The 17829-nt window shown below is 33.0% G+C and overlaps 5 protein-coding genes across 6 annotated transcripts; 3 read left to right on the top strand and 2 right to left on the bottom strand.

The window, feature by feature from the left end:
* Positions 1–77: 77 nt before the first annotated feature.
* Positions 78–3436, top strand: LOC119600596 (pyruvate kinase-like). 2 transcript variants are annotated; one of them, XM_037950942.1, is made up of 2 exons: positions 78–2594; positions 3201–3436. In XM_037950942.1, exons 1-2 carry the CDS (start codon positions 1226–1228, stop codon positions 3434–3436), a joined length of 1605 nt encoding a protein of 534 aa, XP_037806870.1. In that variant the 5' UTR covers positions 78–1225. The 2 variants fall into 2 exon arrangements, with proteins under 2 accessions (XP_037806870.1, XP_037806882.1); XM_037950954.1 differs by lacking the exon at positions 3201–3436 and adding an exon at positions 3091–3155.
* A 5-nt stretch (positions 3437–3441) lies between these two features.
* Positions 3442–4981, bottom strand: LOC119600597 (protein suppressor of variegation 3-7-like). Its single transcript, XM_037950969.1, has 3 exons — positions 4858–4981; positions 4310–4702; positions 3442–4235 (listed from the first exon to the last, which is right to left on the bottom strand). Exons 1-3 carry the CDS (start codon positions 4899–4901, stop codon positions 3593–3595), a joined length of 1080 nt encoding a protein of 359 aa, XP_037806897.1. The 5' UTR covers positions 4902–4981; the 3' UTR covers positions 3442–3592.
* A 1881-nt stretch (positions 4982–6862) lies between these two features.
* On the bottom strand, positions 6863–8218 carry LOC119600603 (protein suppressor of variegation 3-7). The gene is made up of 3 exons (XM_037950982.1): positions 8032–8218; positions 7619–7969; positions 6863–7551 (listed from the first exon to the last, which is right to left on the bottom strand). The coding sequence occupies exons 1-3, from the start codon at positions 8100–8102 to the stop codon at positions 6969–6971; spliced, it is 1005 nt and encodes a 334-aa protein (XP_037806910.1). The 5' UTR covers positions 8103–8218; the 3' UTR covers positions 6863–6968.
* A 294-nt stretch (positions 8219–8512) lies between these two features.
* LOC119600612 lies at positions 8513–9982 on the top strand. The gene is made up of 3 exons (XM_037950993.1): positions 8513–8671; positions 8875–9176; positions 9247–9982. The coding sequence occupies exons 1-3, from the start codon at positions 8637–8639 to the stop codon at positions 9798–9800; spliced, it is 891 nt and encodes a 296-aa protein (XP_037806921.1). The 5' UTR covers positions 8513–8636; the 3' UTR covers positions 9801–9982.
* A 1955-nt stretch (positions 9983–11937) lies between these two features.
* Positions 11938–17350, top strand: LOC119600542 (protein suppressor of variegation 3-7). Its single transcript, XM_037950812.1, has 8 exons — positions 11938–12105; positions 12167–12973; positions 13113–13478; positions 13539–14177; positions 14241–14438; positions 14503–14694; positions 14876–15709; positions 15818–17350. Coding segments are annotated over exons 1-8 (4362 nt in total). The 5' UTR covers positions 11938–12103; the 3' UTR covers positions 17142–17350.
* The last annotated feature ends 479 nt before the right edge of the window (positions 17351–17829 follow it).

Raw genomic sequence — 17829 nt, 5'->3', positions numbered from 1 at the left:
ACTGCATCATAATCAAAATACATGTTGTTGCAAATTTTTAGTACTCTATTTTCAAAAACTCCGACTTGAAATTAAATTAAAAAGGGCGTAATAACAAATTAATAATTTCTACAAGTCAGAAAGTTCTCAAAAACAACATATTAGACAATGTCTGGCGGAACAGTGGTATTCAAACCTGTTCATTGATGTTGGGATAATACAATACTTGTCATTTTCTTACAAGTTTCCATAACAACAATAGCTTTCATTATACCCTACACCACTATAGTGGGGAGGGTATTATTTTGTTTAGTTTTTTGTCTTTCCTGTAAAATGTTTAGGTGTTGTGAAGCCCTTTTGCATTTCGTAGTACTTTCGAAAATGCATAATGGGCATAAAACATCGAAAAACGTATCAAAAAATAGCTGATGCGGTGTATGAGTAAGTACATATTTATATTTTAGTTTATTTAATGAAATTTATTTTCATTTACACATTTTTAAATCAGAATCTTTTGTCTACGCATTAGCATATTTGCAGACAAATCATTGATTCACTGCAGTGATGCATTTCGGAACAGGACCGTTGTAAAACTAAACGTGACATTTTTATGTGCATTCGGTAGTTGGTGTTCTGGTCTGTTAGATTCCCACCAGAGACAGGCACGATTCTTTGTTTTCATAAACTTTATATGGGACTCAACGCTATTATTTAGGTACGACTATTATTAGTCCTAAATAAAGGTAAAAATATTAGTACTAAAGTTTTGAAAACTTATTTTTTTAATACTACAATAAATTAAATAAAACTATAAAATGGTGTCGAGGTAAATTTGTCGATGCATTTCGAATTGTCATGGAATATAATCATTGTCGACCAGTATTGATATTAAATATAGTATTGAATTTGAAAAACAAATATTAAAAAACTGCTTCATAAAAATTCGTTTTAAAATTAAATTTGAATTTTAATTATAATTTAATTCAAGACTTGAATTAAACTGTAAAATGATCGACTTGAATTCAAGTTGGGAGAACACTGTTGAATTAAAATGTAATACAAGTCTGTTTTAATGCTTGAAATTTGAATGTTAGACTGGAATCATATTCTCATCACTATTATAGACTCGATTACATAAATAATTTGTCTACTTTATGATTAAAACTTTACAATAACATCATTACTTTTTATAAAAAATAAAAATATAACAAAATTTTAAGTAATCATTAAAATTATTAAAAACATTATGGATGATGAAAATTCCTTATTAGAGCATACGTGCAAATTAAATTTTACGGAACCAGCATCACATTACCGTTTAACGGGTGTTATCGGAACTGTGTCTAAAGCTTCTCGCTCTTTACAAGTGCTCAGGAAAATGATAAGAACCGGAATGACCATTGTTCGTTTAAATTTTTCACATGAAACACACGAACTTCACGCAGAAACAATACGATTGCTGCATAATGTAGAAGAAGAATACTCCAAGGAAATGGGCTACACCATTCAGTTAGCTATAGCTCTAGATACAAAGGGTCCAGAAATTAGAACAGGTTTATTAGAAGCTGGTCCAAATTCACAAGTAGAATTAAAAGTCAATGACAGTGTACGTCTATCAATAAATCGTGATCTTATGGACAAAGGAAATCGAGAGTGCATATTTGTGGATTATGAAAACATTATCAACGTAGTTCAACCTGGCAATTTTGTGTACATTAATGATGGATCATTAAAGTTTATCGTAAAAGAGGTTGGAGTTGATTGTGTAACTTGTCAAGTTGAACGTGGTGGTATGTTGGGCTCCAGAAAAAAGATCAATCTTCCCGGTGTGTCTGTTGATCTGCCGGCTGTATCCAAAAAAGATGTCAATGATTTGAAATTTGCTCTTGAACATAAAATTGACTTTATTTTTGCTTCATCTATGCGAAATGCTTCGGCTGTAAAAGAGGTTCGTTCTTTGTTGGGAGATCAAGGGAAATATGTAAAAATAATAGCAAAAATCGATTGCGAACAGGGCTTACATAATGTGGATGAAATCATTTCAGTTGCAGACGGCATCCTTTTTGCAAGCGCTGATATTGCGATAGAAATAAACAATGCCAAAGTGTTCTTGGCACAAAAGGCAGTAATGGCGCGTTGCAACAGAGCAGGAAAACCTGTTATAGTAGCAACAAAGCTATTAGAATCTATGCGATACTCAATTTTTCCCACTAAAGCAGAATTCTCTGATTTAGGTAATGCTATTTTAGACGGTGCAGATTGCGTTATGCTTTCAAGCGAAACTGCCATAGGACAATTTCCCTCAGAATCTATAGCATATATGTGTGATATATGTCGGGAAGCCGAACTCGCTCTATGGAATAGACATATGTTTGAGGATCTTTTGCTTAGAAATCCGACAAGTTTAGATGCGGCACACTCTATGGCTATAGCAGCAGTCGATGCTGCAAAAAAGTCCTCAGCCTGTGCTATTGTAGTTTTGACTGCATCAGGAAAATCGTCATACTTATTAGCTAAATATCGACCAGGATGTCCTATATTAGCTGTGACAAAATGCCCAAGGACATTTAGGCAATCTCACCTTTATCGTGGAGTTATTCCAGTAATGTATACAGGTAAAAGTACAAAAGAACTATTTTAGCTTTTAATGAAGCCATTAGTAAACCTATAACTCCACTATTTACTGGTTCGCTACTATATATTTTTTTATTGAATTATTATTTACATGCATAAATATGTACAAATGTGTAGTAATAAATTACCCAACAGTTCGGTCGGGCAGACCCGAACTACCCATTTAACCCACCACTTAGGGTTACCCCTACCCACCAACTGTCCAGGTGAATAGTTGTTTTAACATGTGCTTGTCCTACGAGGAAGTCAATCGTCACCCCATATATTACGAAAAGACAAAGTGAACTTTAGTGTCCCTAGTGTGGCTAGGGTAACACTAAGTGGTAGGTTAAATAGGTTGTTCGGGACTGCCCGACCGAACTACTGGGTATGTTTTACTTATCTATTCAGTAATGATCATTAATCATAATAATTTGAAAATAGATTATGATTCTTTGTAATGAATAATAATTACTGATCAGAAAATTTCTCCTAAAGAATTATTTAGTCATTAAAACTATTTGAAAAATCTAATTGATTACCAATCGTAATCCAAATTTAACCGCTATAACTATACTTAATACAAGTAGTCTTGAAATTTTTTATAGAAATTACACAAAAAAGATGGTTGAATGAAGTAGATGCCAGAGTTCAATTTTGCATGAACGTTGCTAATCGTATGAATATTATAAAAAGTGGCGATTCAGTTGTGATACTTTCGCCTTGGAAGAATGATGGAGGATTTACAAATACAATGCGCTTAGTTTATGCATTTTTTGAGCAAGAAGATATAGATGGTATGTGCAAAACTGACCGGAAATCTACGAAAAAGTTGAAAGTGTAATTCTCTTTTTTAAATTAAAGTTAAAAATGTATATTTTGATAATATATATATCATAATGGTGTTTTTATGATGTAAATTTTTAAAGAATTTAATATTTAATAATTAAGACATATATCGAATTAACCAATACGAGTTAAAATAACAATGAGAAATCTTTTAACTTAAGGCTTCATAATGATGGGCCTCATTAACTTGTTGGTGGGTATCGGACTGGTGATTTGAAGCGACATGTGTGACTGGTTGATTTATAATATAACTTCCACTACTGCTCTCTTGTGAAACAACAACGGTGGAACTAGGGTTTTGGGCATTATTAGCCTGCTCATTCTCCGTTAGAGCTCGCAGCTCCAATTCACATATCAACTGAGAAACTCTCATCTTTGTTTCAGCAATTAATTTTGGCGAAAGAGCCTTTACACTTGAACTTACGCTCTCAAAAAACAAGTCAACGTGATTTTTTTCTCTGGGAGGCGAGAGATGTGGCGCAGAACCACCCATTAGTTCTTTGAATGAATCCATTAATTCACTCTTGTCCCTTTGAATTTGCATCAAACGTTTCATAGGATCTTTTCTATCTACAACTTCGTCTACGCCATGGACACTACTATTTTCTATTGTTTTGGCGACTTTACGTGGGCGGCCAACATTATTTTTCGTTGCTGAACGTGCCACGATCATATGATGATTCATTTCATCTACAGTTATTGCTTCCTGTTTGCAAATGCTTTCTTCGTGAGTATACTGATCTTCTGAGTTTGTGTCCGTTTGCTCAAATCCGTATTCAGTCCCCTGGTCCGCTCTGTAATTAATTAAACGAGACATTTTCAGATAGTCAAATCATCATACAAAAATCGATTTTGCAAATATACTTACTCATCAATGTAATCCTCCATTCCCATTTCAGAATCTTCCTGCGAGCCGACCGATGAACTAATCTTTTTGCGCTGTTGGTAGTACTTACTGCGCTCTTGACGTATACTAAGGTTTTGACGCGCCGCCCCTTCCCCCTTATTTACTAAAATTTCGAGATTACGTGCATGTTTACTGGTCCTTTCATGTCTCTGCAAATGACATCTATTACAGTCCAGCCGACACTGGCAAGCTCGACAAAATGGTTTATTTGGATCATCTTCGCAACGTGACAGCCATGGCGAGAATATGCTCAACCATTTCTCACAAAACTTTTGCGAGTACTTCACCTTACTCGATGAAGTATTGTGATGATCTTTAACGGTTCCCGGTTCAGTTTTCAATTTTGTTACTTTCCTAAACCGAAAAAGATTTTTGACAAAATAGTAGGTTTTCTTATTTAACAAAAGTAGTAGAATATTAATGGCCGAATGCAATGCTGTTTGTTGCCATTCGTATATCAATACATTCTTGATTGGCCGCGCCATTTTTATTTGCTCGCCCAAACTTACCATTCTGGATCATGGGGATCGCTGTGGAAACTTAATTTATTCATTATATTAAAATAATATATATTACTATTAAAATTATATGAAGAAAAATCTATGATGTCGACTTTGTATATTTACAAATAGTACTAAATTGTTCCGAAAAGTAGTTATTAGATCTCTGCGCAGACAAATGTTAACTACGGCGGCGAATGACACTATAAATTTCGGCGGCGGATTATTTTTTAGCAGTGTTTTTAAATTTTCATCGACATTAAATTAAAATTGATTTTGAGAGATTAAAAAGTGGAATTTTGGACGCGTATAAATTATTTATTTATTTATTCAAACAAAGTAATATAATAGCCTTCATAGGCCAATTAAACTATATTACAGAGGCAAATCCTGAATAGCATACATATGAAAAACAAAAAAAAAATAATACTATTAAAAGTCGGAATTTTTTTAAATTGACTACATAAATATAAATCCGTACTTAATTTAAAATGAGACGAACCGCAATAATTTGCAGAACGCCAAGTATTTATTCGATTTTAAACACGTTTCAAAACGATTCGACTAGTTAATGCTGCAGTTAATGTTGAAGAATGGAATTGTACCATTTTTATGGATTCTCATTTATTCAGTTTAATATTATAGCCCAAGGTTCAATATTTAATTTTAATTTAATTTATTTATTTCCAAAATAAACCTAGCCTATTGGCCATAATCGGTTACAATTTTCTACTTAAAAAAAAATTTACAAAAAAACTCTAAAATATTTGAAATTTGTTTTGAAGTACAAAAATAATTTGTAACAATTTTTTGTTATTGAAGTTCAATAATTGAACAGACATTATGACAAAAAATTTCAAGCCGTCTTAAGCAGCAAAATTTTCGGCGTCGGTGGTTTTGAAACCTTTTCGGCGGTCTAAAGTCTCTGGAATTATCGACAATGCCAACGCTGTCAAATAATATCACGTTGGTAACGCTAAAGTTATTATACAAAATTTGTAAATCATAACACAAAATATGTCTGTGATAACAAGTAATAACAGCCTATCTCTAAAATTATACATACGAGAAAAATTTCATTTAAAAACTCATATAAGATATGACGACATACAAAACTGAATTTATATGAAAATAACGAAATAACGAACACCGTCTCCGATAAAATTCACTTTTATATATCGAAATTATTTAAATATGTATCGATAATATTGATATGATGTTTTTTACTTGACAATAATAAAAGTGGACCTGTTCGGAAACGCACCACTGCGCTGCACCGGATGTGTAGAAATGCAACACAAAAGTACATACATATGTATATGATTCCAAAAAACAGTAAAAAGCGCTTTATGAAATGATGCGATAAATAAGTAATTATTAAAATTTTAATTTATTTTATAAACTTAATTTTTATCTAGTAATTTTTAATGCAATCCTTTTGTCTATCATAAAGTCTGCATCAGCATCGCCAACTAATCATCAGATGCAGTGATGAATTTCTCTTAGATAAATTTTATTACGTACATTAGACCGACTCACAAAAATATACGTTAGTATGTAAAATGATGTTATTCAAAATATTTATTTTTAAATTTTTTATTTTAGGTTTAGTGTTGTCCGTCCGTGAGCTGATCCCGATTTTACACGTTTTATTCAAAATTGTACTCAGTTTCAAAAATCCTTTTTGTTTTATAATTTTCCCAAAATATTTAGTCTATCGATGGGTTTTTGTAAGCTGTATCAGTTACAAAGAAGGATCTTTTAAGTTATTTTTTGTTTAAATTTACCGTTTTTCTTAAACAAAAATATCATTTGAAGGGTCTTTTGATCCGCGTCTAACGTTACACAAAAGTTGCTAAATCATTTTGCATTTTTTTATTTTAATAAAAACATTACAGTCAAGTTTTTTGGGATATGACTCTTAATGATATCCTATATTGAATACACAGTTCAAAAAAACACTAACATTACTAAAACAAAGCATGAAAAATTATGAGAGGGTAACAAAAAACGATTTTGCTTTCCATACAGAGTGAGCCGGTCTAACGTACATACATACACACTTTATTTCAATGTTATAATGTATATCTGATTGTAACAAAGTTAAAAACTAAGAAAAACTACTCTTGTATTTTTGGTTGATATGCATAAACGTAGTGAGTAACGCCATCAACGGTCTGCTGTTCATTGTGATCACTATTTACAGATGGATCAACGGTGACTACACTTGCCACTTGAGTGGGTATAGTAACAATCGTTTGTTGTTGTGCTTTGTCTTGGGCTTCTTGTTCGCATATGGCTCGAAGTTCAAATTCGGCAATAACTTGTGAGACTTTACTTTTAACTTCTGCCGCTAATTTCGGTGGCAGATTTTTAACAGTCGCACTAATTGAATCGAAAAAAAGATCGAAACTGTCCTTTTTGGGCGGGGAGGGTGCTGAATAATAATAGTCTCCCCGTCTATCGTATTCCATGCTTTTAAAATGGGCGTGTGAATTCTGTGGAGATCTTTCAACTGTTGTTTGTTGTGACGGAGATGATCGTCTGGGTTCACTTTTTACTGTTGCACGTTTCTTTGGAGGAGTTTTGGTGTTATACTTTGTTTTTACCAAAACCGGACTAATTACAGACGAGGGTCTCGTTGGCTCCACCTTGATTGTTGTATATTCTTCATCCAATTCTTCCAGCATTTCCTCAACTTGACTGAAAACGAAAGAAAAGAAAATAAAATCAAAGATTTAAATAAAATGATGTAGTATGTCAAACCCACTAGTCTTGATTGGGATCATTGTCCAAATATCCAGATGTGTGAGCCTCAATTAGATCCGCTTCCGGTTCATTAACCGTAAACACATTTTCAAACCCTTGCAAACGCATATGCTTAAACGATCTTTGGTGTCGTTCTAAATGACTTTTTTTGCACACCAACTCCCTTCGGCAAATACTACAATATCCGATTGATTCATCGGCACGATTTGGTCTCAGCCAAGGAAATTCAAGTTGCCATCGGGGACAAAACTTTTGCCTCGGTTGGCGCAATTCTCCCAATGTTTTATGTACTCTTTTTTTTGGTTTTGGTTCATCGCTGTTGTTTCCGCTGTTATTACTTATGGGGTTTGTACTAAAAGGGATAGAATTTGTCTGGTGACGTCTTGCGAGATATTTTATTTATATCGTACAAACCTGATGTTTTGTTCAAGCTCTTCTATCAATTCGTGGTCATCATATGTCATTTCATGCTCTTCATCGGCCATTCTTGGAATATATTATTTTGAATTATATGTCAGTATGTTAGATTTCAAAATATAAATAATTTAAGGGAAAAGGCTAAAAACAAGGCCTTTTTTGTGAAAATTTTGTTTCGCGTACACAAACGAAATTTACAAGGTTGCCAGAAACAAACAACGAAATATTCAAAACAGTGCTGACAACTCAAAACGAATTGATTCGCGTTTTTAGTTTTTACAGAATGATAAATATGCGAAAAGCAGTGCATTAACATGAAGGAAAAATACTGAGAATAGTTTTCCATAAAGTTAAAAATCGTAAATCCGTTTTTTTATAATTATTATATATTTTTTTACTTAGGGCACAAATAAACATTGTGAAGCGATATGAAAAGTGTGGCATCGCTGTTTTTTGACAACATTGGCTTCGTAATAGCTGATAAGTACTTTCAATAGAGAAAAAACCAAGTACTTTACTTAGTACTATTAGGAAGTTGTTTTTTGGAAATAAAAAGTATAAACAAAACAATTAAATTATAACAAATAATTTGTAACAATAAAATGAGCATCGATGAAAATTCAAATGATTCAAATTGGTAAGTCCCTAAAGAACTGGTAAAAAATATTCACAACACCAACTATAAAAAGTGCAAGCAAGTAAATGGTGTGAATAATGGCAAAGAATATTAATTTTTGTGTTTACGGGTAGATACTACATGGATTGTACTCGCAAATGAGTAAATCGACATTAAATTGTCCTATTAAAACCTATTTCAATAATTTTATATTTTTATTGTAGGAATATAATACCTTTGAAAAAGGAAAACGAGAGTGATGTAGAAAAGATAAAACCAGTGGTTAAACCAAAGGAAAATAGGAAATTTTGTGAAAAATGGCTGAGTTTATTTTCACCATGGCTGTCGCGGTGTGAAGATGATCCTAATAGGCCATATTGCAGAGCATGCCAGCGTCCGTTGGATAATAATAGATTTCGGCTGCAAAGGCACGAAAGAACTGCAAAACATGCCAGAAATCAGGAAATTTTGCTAAACCAAGGCGAGGATGCTGTCCGCTTACTTCTCACTAAAACTAGAAGGCGATGTAAATTTTAATTTTTAAATTATATTAAATTCTAGGCACGATTGATTTTTTCATACTTTTAAATTTACAGATATAAAAAAAGAGGCTCCTATGAAATTGTACCCATTGGATATTGAACGCACTAGTTTCGAGAACGAAATACCTTTTAAAAAGATCAAGACTCAAAAGCTATTAAGGACACCAACAGCAGTTAAAAATGGAAACGATTCAAATTATGTATACCCAAAGCGAGAATGTCATGATATGAGCGATTATTATTATACTCCACATAATTCACGACCGCCTCCGCCTAAAAAGGACAGCTTCGATATGTTTTTCGAAGCGATAAGTGCTACTGTGAAAAATTTACCACCCAAACTAGCGGCTGAAGTCAAAAGTCGAGTTTCACAAGTTATTGCCGAATTTGAACTGCGAGCAATTTGCGAGAAGGAGGCTCGAGAGAAAGCCCAACAGTCTGTTGTAGCTATGGCTCCGCAAGTAGCAAATGTAGTTACGATAGATCCAGTAATTACTGCAGAGCCCAATAGCGTTAATGTAAGTACAGGAAATCAGCAAACCACTCATTGCACACCCACAGTGACCCAGTACGTCTACGCGTATCAACAAAAAAAGGAAATCAATTAGTCCCATACTCTTAAACATACAAACATCTATGAATGTATATTTTTAAGGAATCAAGAACATATTTGCATAAAGTGATAATCCATTGCAAACCAGATAGCACTTTGATTTGGCATCTCCAATTTAAATTTTAATAAAGTTATTATGTATTTCATCTAAAAATTGTAATAAAAAAATAAATATGATAATACCTATACCTCTGTTACAGAATTCAGTTCGGTTTAAAAGTGGAAAATCGTTTCTTTAAAAGAAAATCAAACTTTTGAATGAAACAATGAATTCTATTTTGAATTAATTCCCTTAGATTTTTAATTTGGCTTGAAATTTTCCAATGTACCATTCTTTGTGAATTTTATTTTTTGAATTTTAATTCTAAAGCTTAATGAAAATGTTTTGATTCAACACTTTTAAATTCAATTTGTAATTTGGAAATATTCAAACATAATTTTTATAATTTAGAGGCAATTTAAAAATCAATAGTAATGGTTCAAACAGGATGCACTATTATTATATCATATGTTGAAATTTATTTTAATTCATTTTGGAACAATTTGACTGCAAACAAAATAAATTCAACTACATCAGAAGCATTAAGAATTAGTTATAGGAATTAAAACTCAGGGAATGAATTTGAAGAATTGTTAATTCTTTAAAATATAACTCAATTTTAAAAAACTAAGTAGGGAATGAATTTTTTCAGCTTTGATTTTCAATGAGGAATTTCTATGTGTAATTGATATTTGTTTATAATTGTTTGGTTTTTAAATACAAAATTAGAAAACAGTAACCCTACAAGCAAGAACATACGAATATGATATGAATTTGTATTGCTTAGAAGAAAAAATTTATTGCTCTCTCTTCGGGAGAGTTTGTGCGGCTAGGGCGATACTTCTAAGCAATGCGAAAGAAATAATCCTAGAAGACAAAAAAGAGATATTGCTAGATAATCATCAGGGCGAAAATAAGTACGTATATTAATATATTATTCTAAGAACGTATATTAATATATTATTCTGATCGATATTTGTATGTATATTAGACCGTTTCTGTATGTTTACTTCTCAAAATTTACTTTGTATTATGTTGACACCCAAAATATTTTAAGTCTAGCGATGACCGTTATATATGACGTTATAAATATGAGCTGGACTCATATTTTTAAAAAGTTTTGAATATCTATTATATTATTTAGAGGCCTTTCCAATTCCACAAAATAATTTATTTGAAGTTATTCTTATGTTGAAAATCTTCATGTTTGTAAAAAATTGTTACCTTTTTCGGAAATAAAGCAGAAATGAGATATATTTAAATTAGATCAAGCCAATTAATTTAATTCCAGTTTTTAAATTAAAACTTTCATAATTTCTCAATTATTCAACTAATATTTTTTAAATGCACACTTTCTAAATAAGAATAACTATCACAGTATCAATAAATCTAATCTGAATCATCATATGTAAATAAAATTCACCACAATTCTGCTACATACGACCGACATACGTTCCGACAATTGGATGTTCGCTCCGGAACGACCCGAGTAATACTCGGCCAAGGATTGTCAACCCAGCGACAGCTGTATCAACCAAAAGCTTTTTCCCCAGGAAAAAACCATCGGCCACAGTCGAACTGTTACAACCACCGACATATTAAAACATAAAATATTGATTAAGATGTGATCATCTAGACTCCCACCTTACTGAAAGATATTGCTTTATTTTAATAAAAAAACCTCATCAATTGCTGTTCTGAAAAAATTCTAGAAATATTTTATATATTAATGGAAATATTAGATCTCGATATTTTGAATACAAACCATATGAAAACATGTCGTGTAAACGGAGCATTATCCTCGAAAATTTTGCGTATGAAAATTAAGAATATTGAAAATATCTGGTAACACTCTCTCGTCGCAATATGTCAACATTAACCCTTTGTAGGCAAAGACTTCTTATCACCAACATTTTCATCTTATCACCAAGTTTCATGTTTTTGACAAAACCTGAAGGATCCTTTGTTAACAGAAGTTGATTTAGGTCGCTGGACGTTATTTGTTAAAATATTTTTGAAACAGATTGTGATTTATTATCATGTATTACGTAGCGCATTAATATAAGCACTGGTAAGTACCGTCGGTCGATTAAGGGTTAAAGTAGCGGCATTTTTTCTCAAACGATAAAGCGATTTTATTTCTTGTAAGTTTTGTAAATTGTGGAATAAAACAGGAGGGAAATGTGTTTTTAATCATTGTATCCCTATCGAAAGGAAAAAATAAAAGTTGAAATCTAAACGTATTTATATTTGTAAAAATGTAAGTAAAAAAAATTGAGAAAAATGTTAAAAGAAAATACTAAGGGCATAATTTCTTAAAGGGAAATGAACAAACCAACAGCACCAATCATCACAGTGATCCATACTGGCAACTCAAATTTAAATAGAAATGATACGGGTGAGATGGAAGTCATCGAAGGAAATGACCGGCAACAAAAGTCAATGGAATGCATAGACGAAACTACTGAAGAATCAAATAAAGAAAAACAGAAGGATGACGATCAGGAATCGGTCATAATTGAAGAGATGGAAAATAATACAATTGAAGTTGAAGAAGATTCTGGTGAAGAAGAAGATGGAGAAAGGGTTGAATTAAATAATACTGCCAACGAGTCTTTTACCAAAGCAACAGAGTTTGTAATTGTAAACGCAGCAAAAGTGTTGGCGGCTGAGGTCGCAGATGAAGCCGAATCAACAAATAAATATCCGATAGAAGATGTTCATATTAAAGATGAATTGGCTGAAGCGATTACGGCTGATTTAAATACCAATGATGTGTTAGAAAATGATCCTATGGATTTATTGGAAATAAATACACGCAGTGAATGTACGAGTAGTATCAGATCACAAGATGACACAGAGGATTATGGTGATGATGTAAGTTCAGCGGGATCATCGTCGGCTCAGACTGCATCGAGTTCGTTGAGTGTACTTGATTGGGTTAGAGATTATCCCTGGTTGCTGTACGAGGAAGGATGTGAACAGTTTGGTCACTGCTTATATTGCGATACTAAAATTAACATTAAATCTCAGAGATCCGTCAAACAGCATGGTTTGTCTCTGTATCATAAAGAACGTTGTGAGAATTATTTAGCCTTTCAGGATGAGGAAGAGAAAAATGGTCTAAGGTAGGTAACGGGAATGCTCATGGTCATTAATATTGGCAAACAATTAAAATTTGTAAATATTTGCTGAGGAATACGCTTCAATACTAAAAAATCGGATTTTGAGCATATAGGTTGTTATTTTTATACTGTTTTATTTTAGCATGCAATTAGTTGAAATTAAGGAAGAATTTGGCACTGATAGTCGCGTTGAAGCACTAAAACTGAAACGCAAATCGCAAAGTGCAGCACTCAATAATTTTAACTGGCGTCGATGGTTAATGGATTATCCTTGGTTGGAACGAGACTCAGCTGAGGGTACCGTTGGCTATTGCAGATACTGTCTTATACATGTTAATGTTGAGTTTTCATATTTGAGAGACCGTCATCAAGAAGGTTCTAAACATAAGGAGGCTGAAAAGCAATACGAAGAATCCAACAAATCTAATGAGTACAATCAACAAGATGATGTCTCCAATGTTATTGAAGAAACCCCAAAAGAATCTACGGCTGATGTTCAACAAAAAAGGTACATACTATATGTTTAGGAACTATTATTGTATATTGATCAATTTGTATGAATTCCCAGTCACAAATGGCTAGAGCACGTAAAAAATGAGCCCACAATGGTACGTTGCAAACTGTGTAGTAACAAAATGGTGAAAAATAATTTTTTAAGACATTTACGTACCAATCTTCACGAAAACAATGAAAAGCTCTATCTAGAAAGTCAGAAGACTGCAAAATCAAAAGAATTAGATCAGAGGACTGGTAAATATCAACCGGATTGGAAATTATATGCAAAAAATCATCCATGGTTAGTGCCAGACCCTACAGATCCATCGTTTGCATATTGTAAATATTGTGATAAGCGAATTATCTATGGTTCCTCTGCGGCCAAAAGAGCAGTGCATGAGAACAGCTCACAACATAAACTCCACGAAAGTGAATTTAAGAAGCCACCACGTAGGGATCACGGTGAGAACCAAAATGACAAGGAATCTGAGCGGAAAGGTGATGAGGATCAATCTGAAAGAAACGGAGAAGAAGAAGACGAGGAGGAGGAAGAAGAACAAGATCAGAATGAGGATAACGACGAGGAAGATAATGAAGAGGAAGTAGAAGAGGAAACCAATGATGACGAAGGTGAAGAGGAGGAGGAAGAGGAAGCTGACGAAGAAGATGAAAGTCAACAAGCTAAAGAAAGTACAGATGAGAACGACTCTAAGTAAGATTATATTTATATTGTAAAAATTAAAGATTGCTAATAATAAATTTGTTCATATTGCAGAAAACGTATCTACAGATTAACAGAGGAATGGATAAATCAGTATTCATGGTGTAAAAGATACAATAAAGATCCGACAAATTATTTCTTCTGCATTTATTGCAGGATACCTTTACGTGCTAAATCTTCACGATCGAAACATCAAACAACATCCATTCACATATCAGCAGAAAAAGAATATTTAAGTCGGCAAGTTAAAAGGTTCATATTCAAAATTTTTACTGTAAAGCGGTCTTGACTAGTAATAATAAAAATATTTTTTTAGGCAAAAATTTCAAGAAAAGAAGCAAGGCAGTGAAAATCCAACTTTCTATGAATGGGCCATTCCATTAAGAAATAATCCGAATAACTACTCTTGTCGTTATTGCCGAGTGCGTATATCGAAGAATTATAGTAAAAAACAACATGCATCCAGTAAAATTCATCAGATTAATGAAAGCATTTACAAGAATAATAGGTATTTTTATATTTTTTACAAATACATATACATCGAACAAATATTGAACATACAATGAATGATATAATCTACAAATGTGGAGATTCCGTCCAAATATTTCATTGTTATTTTGATTACACATACATACATACAAACATTGTAAAACTAATTATTCGACTTTTTCACGTAAACTATCTTACAGGAGGAAATCTTTGAGGAGAGACGAAAATAGCAATAGCTCTCAACAGACCAAGGTTGTAACAAAACTGACAAATGTTGCAGCAACAAAAAAAGGACAAACATTTGCCAAGGTTGTAATAAAAGCTCCTTCAACTGTTACACTTATTAAACAATGGCAAAAGAAATTTCCCTGGTTGACTTATAAACGAAGCGAATTGCGATCTAATTACGGTCATTGCAAAATGTGCGAAAGTTCGCTGTTTATACGATCCCTGAAACATGTCTTACGACATGTACGTTCGCCGAAACACGTAAATATGACAAAGGCAAAGAAGAAGGAAAAGCTTGAAAAAGAACAAGAAGAGACTCGCGACAACGACACATCTGCCAAAATAGATAAAAAGGGACCAAAAGAAGAATTACAGTCATCTCCGCCTCCAAATGAAATTTCATCACAAAATCAAACAGCACAGTCGACATCGGCAATAACCGAATCTCCAAAAGCCTTCAACTACAAATCGACCATTGCAGAGTTGAAGAAACGATTTTCATGGATAGAAAAGTCAGAAAGTCCAAATTATGCTTATTGTCGCTTCTGCAATACCAACATTCCTATAAAGATTTTATTCCTCCGAAATCACAGCAACTCCCTTAAACACCGTCATAGTGTTGTCAATTACAATACCATTGGCGGGAAAAAAGCCAACAGGGAAACTCAGGGACAAAGTAATGCAGAATCAGATAACGAGAATGATAAAGGCGACAATGCCAATGATATGGATGACGATGTCATGATAGTTGAGGAGAATAATGAAGAAATTCTTATATCAGAGCAAGATGAAAATTGGGCTGTTAAGTAAGTCTAATATTTTATAAAATTATGTATAATCAAAAGACAATTAATTGTACAGGGTGGACCTTTTAAAAAATTCATAATTTTTTTTTTAACCTTAAATATTTTCAGGTCGGAAACAATGGACGAACATGAAGAGTTGGACTATCTTTTGCAACGGTCCTTTAACAACAGCCAAAATAAATCCAATGCGCAGCGTAATGTTCGCAAAAATATTGGTGCTGTTGATGAAAATCCACCAACCAAACGTATTAAACGATCACAATCGTTTAGACGTTTTAATGATAGTAATACTTCTCTGGTGGCAAGTCTTTTAACGACTCCTTTAACATTGGCATCATGTTTGGGTCCCCTTATTCAGCAGCAGATTCAACAAGCTAATAGTACGCAAACACCACTTTCAACGGCGGCTGCGCCAGAAATACAAAAAGCATCTTCCGTACCCCAGAATGAATCGGCAAACACATTTGATTTATTTTTCAAAAGCATTAGTGAAACTATGAAAAAGTTGCCTATCGACTTAGCGGCTGAAGGAAAATTGCGTGTAATGCAAATAATATGCGATTTAGAATTACAAGCCCTTAAAAGACAACAAAGCAGCGTGCCAAATGAATCTTCGTCTAGTAATACCAGTGGTGGTGCAATAAGTCTTGCAACATCTACATCAACAAGCGTGCTACCTGCGCTTAACAGTAGTGCTATTCATGATCCCACTACAGAGCAAAATGGTAACAGCAATGAAACTATTATAACACAGTTAAATGCAGGCGCAGATGTATCACCAACTTCGGCTATCAACCTTCTTCCTACGACATCTATAAATCCACCCATTGTGGAAAAACCCCTCGCATCAACTGATACTTCACCCATTATTGGTGTTATGGATAAGAATGGGCTACAAACTATACAATTAAAGACATCAGTGGCAAAACAAATACCTAGGAGTTCATCCACTACTACCGTAACTAGTGTTGCTAATTCTGGCATACGATGTATACCATTCAAGAACCTCTCTCAAGCAACGACACCAGATACAAACAATACAAAAATAACACGTATTCAAGTTCCCTTAAATGTGGCAGGTCAAGCTTCAAATCCAAATGCCAATACGGTAAACAATTCAAAAAATTTACTAAATTTCCGTAATATCCAAATTACAAAGAGAATTGCCACTCCGCCAGCCTCAGCCTCAGCACCAACAGCAACTAGTATCAGTGGTCAACCACTTCAACAAACTGTCTCAAAACCAACTACAGTGGTTAATAAAAGTCCTCAAAGGACTTATATAACAAATATACAACCTCAAATGCAGCGTTGGAGTTGTTCGGTGAATGGTGCCACAACATCCCATCACACACCTACATCGTCTGCTGTCAACCACCTACAGCAATTATCATCTCAACAAACATCTACTCCAATTTCCAAAAAGCATTAATTTTTTTACAATTTTGATATCTACAAAATGTTTTTTACATCTTTGTTTATGGAAACAGTGAGTGTCGAAATAAAACCTACTATATGTCACTGTATACAAGTTCAGAGCTGTGAAACAGTAAAAGTTCGCTAAACCGTTATTTATTTTTTGTGTGTTGTGATGGTTTTACCCAAAACGAATGTACTAGTAATTAAAAAATATGCAAATTTGAAAATACTTAATAATATTTGGAGAAATTGAGGAAACACATTTGGTATTACTAGTTTTTATAAAATTTATATTTTTTTCAAATTGTTGTAACAAGGAATTATTTTCATTTCTGTTCTCATAATTCATTTTTGCACTCACTGTTTTTTAAGCATTATTAGTTAGTTTTTAAGGATTATTTAAATAAGTGGAAAACTCTTTATTATTAATGATAAAATTATATTAATTGGTTTAGTTTTACTATAAACTTCAAGTATGTTTTTATCCAAAATTTGTTAAAATTGTCTTAAATATTTTTTAATTTGAAGGACTTATTTAAAAAATCAAACATATTTTTTTTTAATTAAAATGAGGCCAATAATAATGTTCTCACTTAAATCTGTGCATATTGTTAGAAATATATTTTTTTTCTAATTTCTAATGTTATTACGGTCATATTTAAAAATAGTTGACAAAAATGCGTCTTAAAACAATATTTTTA

This window comes from Lucilia sericata, unplaced genomic scaffold (genome assembly GCF_015586225.1).
Source record: "Lucilia sericata isolate MDLA Ls3-8-SP2 unplaced genomic scaffold, ASM1558622v1 Contig000005F_arrow, whole genome shotgun sequence".
Lineage (NCBI taxonomy): Eukaryota > Metazoa > Arthropoda > Insecta > Diptera > Calliphoridae > Lucilia > Lucilia sericata.
This window is presented reverse-complemented; position numbering and strand designations above follow the sequence as displayed.